Below are 10268 nucleotides of genomic sequence, written 5' to 3' on the forward strand. Positions count from 1 at the left end.
ATCATCTTGGAGTCCTCATCGTCACTAACCCTTTCCAAGCTGTTGCCAAACCTGTCGTTTTCACCTTTGTAACATCTCTGGGATACACCTCCCTTTTCTCCCCTGATAGTACCACTGTAGTACAAGCTCTCATCACCTCCCACCTGAATTATTGTAATAGCCTATTGGTGGGTCTACCTGCCTCAAGTCTCTCCCTACTCCAATCCATCCTTCATTCAGCCATCAAAGTGATTTTCCTAAAGTACAGGTCTAACTACGTCACCTCCCTTCTCAATAAATTCCAGCAGCTCCCTATCAGCTTCAAGACGAAATACAAAATGCCCTTTTTGGCATTCTAAGCTCTTCATTTCCTAGTGCCATCCTATCTTTCCAGTCTTCTCATATGTTATTTCTCCCTATGTAGTCTTCAGTCAAGCTCTTCTATGAACAAGACCCCACCCCCCACCTCCCATCTCTTGGCTCCAGGCACTTCCTCTGGCTTCCTCTCATACTTGGAATGTTCTCCCTCATCTCTGCCTACTGATTTCTGTGGCTTTCTTTTTAAACATCAACTAAAATTCTATTTTTTACAAGAAGCCTTTCTCAACTTCTCTTAATTCTAGTGCCTTCCCTCAGTTAATTATTTCTTACTTATCCTGTATATAGCTTATTGTCTCCTCCATTAGACTGAGTTCCTTGAGCATAGGGACTGTCTTTTGTTTCCTTTCCTATCCTTAGCACTTAAGACAGTGCCTGGCAGGTAGAGGCTTAATAAATGTTTTGATCAATTGCGACAGTTCTAGGAACCACATAGGAGAGAGCGACCTTTCCTAGTGCAGAATTTGGGTTCTGAATCCTCCAGCTCCATTGTAGTGTTGGCTCTCTAACTGGGGTAGGAGGACATACTCAGGAGCTATTTGTTTCATGACTGTGCAAGGGCAGGAAATTAGGGAAACTTTTTAAAGTCTGCCTCATTGGACAAGGTATGGAAAGGGGAGGGAATAAACATTTATTTAGCTCCTACTGTGTGCCAGGCACTAAGCATTTCAGCTTTAGTGACAGAGGTTAAGTGACTTGCCCAGAGCCACGTGGTTGGTTAGTATCTGAGACTGGATTTTGTTCTCAGGTCTTCCCGACTCCAGGCCCAGCATTCCTCTATCCATTGTGCTATCTAGCTGCTTTGACAGGACCCTAACATAGCAATATTTGAGTAGTGTGTTGTTAAATGTGTGACTAGATCTCCCCTCAAAATGTTCACCTAACATATTTTTAAGTTTAATTTACACTATTGACATTTCGTCTTTAACTTTCTTACCTCTAGTTAATCAACAAAACAGTAAGCCAAGGCCTGATTTGTAGTCTGTTTGCAAGGTAGTAAACACTCACAGTAAAAATTTAACAATTAACTTTTGTGAGGCTGTTCAGCTAGCTCCAGGACACCCCTGTACAACTAACATGTAAAAGTTAAAGTTTGCCCTTTCCTGCCCTCAGAAAACTTACATTTCTACTGGAAATGTCTTTGATTTGTATCACATAATGCCCTCCATTCCACCCTTGGAGGACCTATGAGAAAGAGACCTGGAGTGATCTCATTTTTTACACAGTAATTCACAACATTAAACACACCTATTGTGTGTACAACGAGGTGGAAATAAAAAGTGTATATAATCAAATGAGTTAACTGTAAAGCACTTTGTAAACCTTAAAGTGTTGGGGCAGCTAGGTGGCGAAGTGGATAGAGCACCAACCCTGGATTCAGGAGGACCTGAGTTCAAGTCTGGCCTTAGACACATAACATTTACTAGCTGTGTGACCCTGGGCAAGTCACTTAACCCCATTGCCTAGCCAAAAAACAAAACAAAAAAAACCTTTAAAGTGTGACATAAATGCTAGTTATATTAAGCAACAAGGTAGTGCAGTGGATAGAGTACCAGGCCTGGAGTCAGAAAGACTCATTTAGATGCTTTAGCTGTGTAACCCTGGGCATATTACTTAACCTTTCTTGCCTCAGCTTCCTCATCTGTAAAATGAGCTGGAGAAGGAAATGGCAAACCACTTCAACATCTTTGGCAAGAAAACCCCGGATAGAGCCGCAAACAGTAACACTGTGACTGAACAACAACTATCATCATTATCATCATCATCATTATTATAAGACAACATTCCTCCCCACAGCAGAATTGCAGTTGTTAATGCTTACGTTGAGTTTTCAGCTCGCCAAATATCAAATATTTCATTAGAAAACCTTTGTAATGTTCCCAGGAGCGAAGTCTGTGGCAGTATCTGCCATTTCCTTCTGGGAAAATTAAAGCATAGAAAAATTAATATCTTGCTAAGTGTATAAACAGAAACCTGAAGAGTCAGGAACAAATCTCCTTCAAGATATAGTAGAGATCATTATCCAAAATGTTTGGCCTTATAGGTCTAGATACTTGAAACTACTTTCTAATGGGAAACTTTCAAAAATGAAATGTAATTAATTTTTAGAATCATGTGGTCACTTTTTGCTTCAAAGTTCTGATTTTAACATTCTTTGAATCAGAGAGGCAGCATGTCTTAGGCTGGCCTACGAGTCAAGAACATATGGGTTCAAATCCCATCTCTGACAAATACTGGTTATGTGTTCCTGGACAGATCACTTAACTTCTCAGTGTTCTAAGCCACTCTCTAACACTATGGGTTGCAAAAAAAAAAAAGACTTGGAACTTGCATTAGTGGAGGGAGTTTTCCACTCTCCCAAGGAGTACCCTATACCAGTGATACTATGGAATCCTAATAAAGCTGACCCCAGCCCCAATATTTTAACTTCCTTACGGGCCCCCACTGAACAGCAGGCATGTCCTGATTTAACCACACAATCCGGCTTTAAGCACACCACGGGCTCCCAGATTCAATACAGCCACTGCCCCTAGCTAGCCACTGCCCTCAGATCCAATTCACATATTTGAACAGATGTGTTCTTATACTCAACCACAACCACATCATCCATTTAGCCCAAGGCAGGACCACAATTCCTAACTATCTATCTTGACCAGGCGAGACCATAACAGATAGCCAGTCGGAGGGCAGCACAACCACAATGTTTGACCACTGAACCATAGAAGGGACCCCTCCCCTGTTACCTAATCCTTTGACAAATCCCTCCTGCTTTTTTAATATTCATAATTTCTGTTATGTGATTAGACCTTTACCCTATAAAAATCCATCTTGCTGTTAGAAACGGGGTTCTGACACTCCTTGGTTAGGTCAGGGAGTTACGGGCAAGCTGTTGCAGCCCACTGTTTCCCTAATTGCAAACCATCAGAGTTCTGTTCCCCTTCAGGAAACAAAACTGAACCAAAGTGAGCGAAGGAAGTGGTTAATTAGGGTTCTTGCAAGGAGCGCGCGCGCGCGCGCGCGTGTGTGCGTGTGCGTGTGTGTGTGTGTGTGTGTGTGTGTGTGTGTGTGTGTGTGTGTGGTACCCCAAGAGAACACACACACCAACAGAAGCCAGAGCAAGCCTTTTATGCAGTTCATTCCTTGGTCCTTGCTCTTCAGGGTTACAATCTTCCTGATACTCCCACTTCACAACATGTCCTCCCTCCCGTTAACATATGAAATGTGCCTAGTTTTGTGCTACTGCTTCCCTCTAGGCAGAGAGGTTTAGTATCAATGAACGCATTATGCATGCACACTCTAAGTAAAGCTTAACCTTTGTCCTACTTCCAGCCTCTTTAGCCAAACAACCAGTTTCATCCACTTTTAGCCGATTCTACAACCTCTAACCTAGAGCTACCTTTTCTCTCAGTTTCCTTATATAGAAATATAATCGTTTCTGACCTCTCACATTGCTTTCTCTGAAGTTACTGGTTCCTCTTGGAAACTAGCCCACTTCTGGGGACCATCAATCCTCAATAAATGCCTATTATACTTGGATGAGAGGTGGTCTGACTGAATTCTTTGAGACAGTGCTTCCATAGCACATCACGAAACCACAATACCACCATGAAGGAGCAGTGACTGTGCAAACCCACAGCTCTTGGCATGGAGGGGGAGGATATTGTTCACCCGAGTATAGGGGTGTAAAGTCAAGCCCCAGAAGTGGAAGCACAGACATGTAGCAGTACTCAGCCCTGCATGGGAAGGAAGGGAAAGTAAAGAATCAGGTCCAGGAATAGGACAATTGTTATTCCAGTATAGGGAGATAGAGTCAGACCCTAGCAATAGCAGCACAGCCCTAAAGCAACACTCTGCCCTATTAAAGGGGGACATCACAGGAGGGGCATTTGTTCTGATACCTTATAGGAGTCAGTGGCAGCACCTGTATCTGCACTGTGCCCCTGGTACAAAATGGGTAGCAGCTGACCCTGAGTCAGTGGTAGTGGGAAGTGGTGAAGGCCCCATTGGGAATGGCACTGGCGCTGGAACTAGCTCCATCAGCAGAGTGGGTAGATTCACAGGGTCCAGCAGAGACAGTAGAAAAGGTAAGACCCACTATAGCTCTTTGCTTGTCATAAAAAAGTACCCCAATATTGTTGCCTGTAAAATATCCAGGAGTCATTGTACAATTCCTCCCCAGGGAGGTCTTATAGGACCGAGGGGTGGCACTGTTGGGAGGCAGCTTGTTTTTTGGCAAGAAGGAAGGAGGTGAAAAATGTCTACCCAGCCCCATAGAGGAAGAGGAGCAGTCCTTCAGTCTTCTGATGGGGCAAAGATTTTGAATTCTCTCCCCCCAGACCATGGCTCTCCAGAGACAGAAAGGTCCTTGGCAGGTAGGCAAAGGAATACTAGGTGAGTGGTTGTACAGGACAATTTTCTGTTGCCTGTGATGAGGATTAGTGACTATGCAAGAAAATGTCATCATCTTCACTGTAGCTTTGACGTTCCCGGCGCTGCTGCTACTATACCTCTGTACCTTAAAAGAACTACTGTGAACCAGAAAGATTTGACACCACTCACCACTTCGACCAGATCTTTAGCTCTGAAAATTGGTCCTTCCAAAGTGTGTGGGGGTTAGGGGGAGGTAAACCCAGGATTTTTTGCTTTCATTCTCCCATAACTGTCATGCCTTCAGGGAGCTGTTACGTTGGTTTTTTACTACCTTTCTGTTTTAGTTTTTCTTTTCCTCTTTCTGCGCTGTGTATATCAGGATTCAACCCTGATGCATCATTGAAGACACAGAAGGTCCTTCAAAAGGTAGGGCATGGTGGGAGCAATATCCTAACCCCTCCATACAAGTTATGCTAGTTTTCCTTTAAAAGGTATTCAAACTGTCCTTGTTATTTGATTTGTTGAGGGAGCTAAAGACTTAGGATATTGACATCACTTCCTGGTTGCCTAAGTGTGAAACAACCTGCCCAGAGGCTTGGCTAGGGGGCAGCTAGGTGGAAGTGGTTAGAGCACCAGCCCTGGAGTCAGGAGTACCTGAGTTCAAATCTGGTCTTAGACACTTGACACTTACGAGCTGTGTGACCCTGGGCAAGTCACTCAACCCAGTTGCCTAGCCAGAAAACAAAAACAAAGCAAAGTTGCAGAGGCTTGGCTTGTGTGCTATGGATGTGTTAGCAACTCAGAGGCAGGGGAACTTCAAATTAGTTGAATCAACTCATTTTGAATCCCTGTTGAATAACCTTCCCCTCCTTTGGCTAAGTAAATCTCTTTTTGTTAACTTTTGAATGACCTATGAATGTCTTAATCTCATTCCCATATTGAACCTAAATTTAGGACTAGCCTAAATTAAGCCTGCTCTAGGAAACACTGTTTTTGAAATTATTTTTTAAGACCCATGCAAAGGTGTTTTTTTTCTTCCTTAGAGGCAGTTGCCTCCTATTGAGAAGAAAATTCAGTGACCATTTCAGTAAATGATTCAGTTTCACCTGTCATCATCTCAAATAATTCCTATACTCCTCATTTGGAGCTATTTTATGAAATGGCACCTAAGTATAAATGAGTATCATTATTTGACCTAGGAACCAAACACAGCACATTTAGATAGTCAAGTACTGTGTACCCTGAGAGTTAAATATACATAATCTAAAATTTTTTTAAAAAGCCCTCACTCACTTTCAGGCCATGGACTCTAGAACTCTTGAGTTATTCAACTTGTTTTTCTCTTCCTCAAACATACATTGATAAAAAATATTCTCAAATATATGTTTTCAGAGAGTTTTTTTCTTCCAGAAAACAGGTTGTAGACTTCCATTGAATCTACTCAACACAACTGCCTTCAGTAGTGTGAACATGAAAAGATACTGGATTGAACCCTCAGAATTTTCTTCTCCAGCAAACTAAAAGTGTCAGAACTGAAGATTCCTCTTGGAGGAGAATGCTGTATTTTACTGCTTAATTCCTTTCAGAGTTAGTATGTTAGCAGCTAGCAGCTGAATGTATACTAAGGTAATGAGAACCTAAGAATACTATGGAACCCTGTAGGCAGACATAACAGTGATGTCATAGACCCATGAGGGAAACTTCTAGAAGCGAGACTCTGTTCATAACAGAGATTAAACCAGAAAGAGGCTTATTGAATAAAGTGGGATCCAGCAAGAATGAAAGACAGAGTGCAATCACTTGTGATCAAGCCATCACAAAGGAAATCAAAGGCTTAACTCCTTGACACTTTGGAGAAATTTGACAATAAGTAGCCTAAGGAATAATACGAAACTGAAATCACCAACTGTGGCAATGGAAGACAGTAATGAACATGATCAACCAGTTTCAGCAGGGAGGCAAGAAATGAGAAAAAGAAGGAAACCTTCTCAAGCAATGGTAGACAAATCCCAGCAAACAGATATCACTGAGAAAAAGAAACACCTGACAGGCTCACAATCGGCTGCACCAAAAGCTGTCCTTAGCCATAGTAATATACATGAAAACAAAGCAAAGCATTCTACTAAAGAATATGATAAAATGAGATTATCTTCTCAGCTTCAACAAACTTGGCAGAGGAGAAAAGATGGACAAGAACTGACAGATAAATCCCAGCAGACAGAGGAAATTAAAGTAGGGGGGGAAAAAAGTCTCAAGAAGGAAGGAAGAAATTCTACCACCACAATCTAAACTTGAGGAATCTAAGGACTCAAGTGGTGGAGGAGAAATGAAGTCTGGTGAACCACTCGGAAAAGCCTTAGTTGATATTGGAGGGGCACCTCCGCCTGCCCTTGAATCTGATATTGAACAAATTGCCCATCCATCTAAAGAGCATGAAACTCCCTTAAACAGACGCCCAAGCTATTCCTTGATAAACAGATCTCAGCAGACAAGTTGCACTGGAGATTGGGGTCTTGCGGCCTACCATGGCATATGCAGTGAAATGGTGGACAAGCAGACAGGAATGAGTGATAATGAGCTAATAGGACTTCCTAGTGCTAGTAGCAAAAAAGATTCATCATCCCAGCCAATGGAAGATACTGAGGGACCTAAAATAACACCAAGGACATCCCGAGGAAGTTCTGCTGTTAGCAAAACTGTCAGTAAAATTTCCTTTCCTCCAGGAAGTGCTACTGCTAGCAAAACTTTCTCTCCCCCAGGAAGTGCCAAAATCATCTCTGCCCAGGCAAGTACTGATGCTGCTAGCAGAACTTTTTCTCCCCAGGTAAGTGCTAGGGCTAGCAAAAGATTCTCTGCCCAGGGAAGTGCTACTGCTAGTAAAACTTTCTCTCCCCCAGGAAGTGTCAAATTCATCTCTGCCCAGGGGAGTACTGAAGCTGCTAGCAGAACTCTTTCTCCCCAGGCAAGTTCTAGGGCTAGCAAAACATTCTCTGCCCAGGGAAGTGCTACTGCTAGTAAAACTTTCTCTCCCCAGGATAGCGAAGCCTCAGTTATTGAACCCCCTGAAGAATCTGGCTCTGAGATAGGTCTGAAAAGCCCCAAAAGGGTTTCAGTAGATGCTGCCCCTGAAGTACCACCCATTATAAAAAGGGGGGATGTTTCTACAGAAGAGGTAGTTCATGAAGGACAGCCTCCTCTTGCTGAACTTGAATCTTCTGACAGAGAGGGCCCTATTGACCTAGAGTCTTCTCCTGCTGCTGAAAAAGAATTTCCTCCTGAGGAAGAAGGTCTTCTTGAGGACATAGAGTCTCCTGTTGAAGTAGAGACTTCTCCTATGGAAGAGTCTCCCGTTGAGGAACTAGAGTCTCCTGTTGAAGAAGAGACTTCTCCCATGGAAGAGATGCCCCATGAGGAACCAGAGCCTCCTACTACTGATGTAGAACTTTCTCCCATGGAAGAAGGCCCACTTGAGGAACTAGAGCCTCCTCCTGTTGATAAAGAAACTTTTCCCATGGAAGAAGCTCCTCCTGATGAGGTAGAAATTCCTGTTGATGAAGAACTTTCTCCCATGGAAGAAGCTCCTCTTGAGGAGCAAGAGCCTCCTGATGAAGTGAAGTCTTTTATGGAAGAAGCTGCACTTGAGGTAGAAGCTGCTCCTGTTGAAGTAGAGCCTTCCTCTGTGGAAGAAATTCCTTTTGAGGAATTGGAGCCTCCTTCTGATGAAGTAGAGGCTGCCCCTGTGGAAGAAGCTCCTCCTGATGAAGTAGAGGCTGCCCCTGTGGAAGATGCTCCTCTTGAGGAAGTAGAGCCTCCTCTTGAGGAAGTAGAGGCTGCCCCTGTGGAAGAAGCTCCTTTTGAGGAATTACAGCCTCCTCTTGGTGAAGTAGAGCCTTCTCCTGAGGAAGAAGCTCCTCTTGAAGAACTGGAGTCTCCTTCTGTTGAAGCCAACGCTGCCCCTGAGGAGGACGCTCCTCTCGAAGAACCGGAATCTTTTTCTGTTCCCATAGAGAATCCTCCTGAGGAAGAAGCTCCTCTAAATGAACCTGAACTTGAGCCTCCTGCTGAAACAGAGAATGCTCCCGTGGAAGAATCACCTCTGGATGAACTAGAGCTCCCCCTTGCTGAAATGAAGGGTACTCTTATGGAAGAAGTCCCTTCTTCTCCTCCTGTGGAACAAGAGGATTCTACTGAAATGGAGGTTCCGCAAAAAGAACCAGAGTCTGCTCCTGTGGAACCAGAAGCTCCTGAAGCAGATGAATGAGGAAGAGTCCCCAAGAAGGAAGTACAGTACCAGGTTAAAATTTAAGCACGTGCCTTAAAAAAGGGTAGGGCCCTGAAAGTAGCAAGGGGAATTGTCAAATGAAAAGGAAACATCACAATTGGAATACATATTGGAAAAGTGAATAATAAAAAAGGAAAGCGGTTTAAAATCTCTTGTGTTATTGCCGCTAAAATAGATATGGAAAGTATGGAAAAGACCTATTTTTAAAATGAATCACATATATGTTGGAAGTCATTATTCAAAATGTCTTTTTTAAAAAAAGCCCTTTCTAGAACAGTGCCGTGCTTATAGTAGGTGCTTAATAAATATTTGTTGAATTAAATTTGTCACATTCGACTGGAAAGGCTATATTTAGCAGTATGACTTCATCCAGGCTTTCTTTGAATTTGTTTTAATATTATACAAAGCAGGAAGGATATTCATTTGTAATAGATACTCATTTTAGAAATTATATCCTTTTCTGAAAATCACTATTCCCTATAACTTTCAATTTCACAATTAGGGTTCGAGAACTTTGTATAATTCATCACACTTTTTATTCTCCTTCTACCTGTCTTTGTTACAAGTTAAATATTTCTTTATTCTGTCTTCATCACAATTTCTCCTGTATGTTCTTGTACACTTTGCACTTGAAATTTTGACTTAAGGACAAGTGAATACATAGTGCCCTTGCAAAACCTTCATTTTAATATATTTCTGTGAAGCTGGCCACAAATACTTCAACAAAAAACATATTAAAAATAAAGGGAAAATGATAATAAATTATCTGGAGGTCAGACATCCTTTTAGAGGTTTATTTCTTTGTTTTTAAGGAATACCTTGTGCATGAATTCTTTTGCATCTCACTATAGAATATAATAAAGTTTTTACATAGCTGCTTTTTAAATGTTTTTTTATGATGCACTCTGAGCACAAGGAACAAATTAGGATAAAATAGAATTAATTAAGTTTCTGAATATTTCATCTAAGGTTCTATAAGTTCTTGGCGTGGCTTATGTGGGTATAAATGATGTTACAAAATGGGTTTTAGAGTACAAATACAGGTCCTTAACAGAAAACAAGTCTAAAAACTCTAAGAAAAAGTCTCCAGAGTCTATCAGGTAACTGAACAATGGGGCAGAGAGGAAAATTTTAGAGTTTCCTTAGCAATTAAGAGACCTTTTGGGTTTGGCTGGCTATTAAAACTTTAAATGTGGCAGACCAGTTTTTAAAAGAAAAATTGGAAAGCAAGTTATATAGTAACGATCTTTTGAGATCA

General features: G+C 42.0%; 1 protein-coding gene across 1 annotated transcript; it reads left to right on the forward strand.

Annotated features, from left to right (window-relative positions):
* The first annotated feature begins 6453 nt into the window (after positions 1–6453).
* Positions 6454–9147, forward strand: LOC110220707 (uncharacterized). The gene is made up of 2 exons (XM_021004847.2): positions 6454–6976; positions 7083–9147. The coding sequence occupies exons 1-2, from the start codon at positions 6643–6645 to the stop codon at positions 8987–8989; spliced, it is 2241 nt and encodes a 746-aa protein (XP_020860506.1). The 5' UTR covers positions 6454–6642; the 3' UTR covers positions 8990–9147.
* Positions 9148–10268: the final 1121 nt, after the last annotated feature.

This window comes from Phascolarctos cinereus, unplaced genomic scaffold (assembly GCF_003287225.1).
Source record: "Phascolarctos cinereus isolate Bilbo 61053 unplaced genomic scaffold, phaCin_HiC Scaffold_3;HRSCAF=262, whole genome shotgun sequence".
Taxonomy (NCBI): Eukaryota; Metazoa; Chordata; class Mammalia; order Diprotodontia; family Phascolarctidae; genus Phascolarctos; species Phascolarctos cinereus.

What these genes read in the sequence shown, in the direction of transcription:
- LOC110220707 (XM_021004847.2), top strand. Translation starts at nt 6,643, where the DNA reads ATGGAAGACAGTAATGAACATGATCAACCAGTTTCAGCAGGGAGGCAA. An exon ending in TAAAGTAGGGGGGGAAAAAA is followed by an intron (nt 6,977 to 7,082) that starts GTCTCAAGAAGG and finishes CACTCGGAAAAG; the next exon opens with CCTTAGTTGATATTGGAGGG.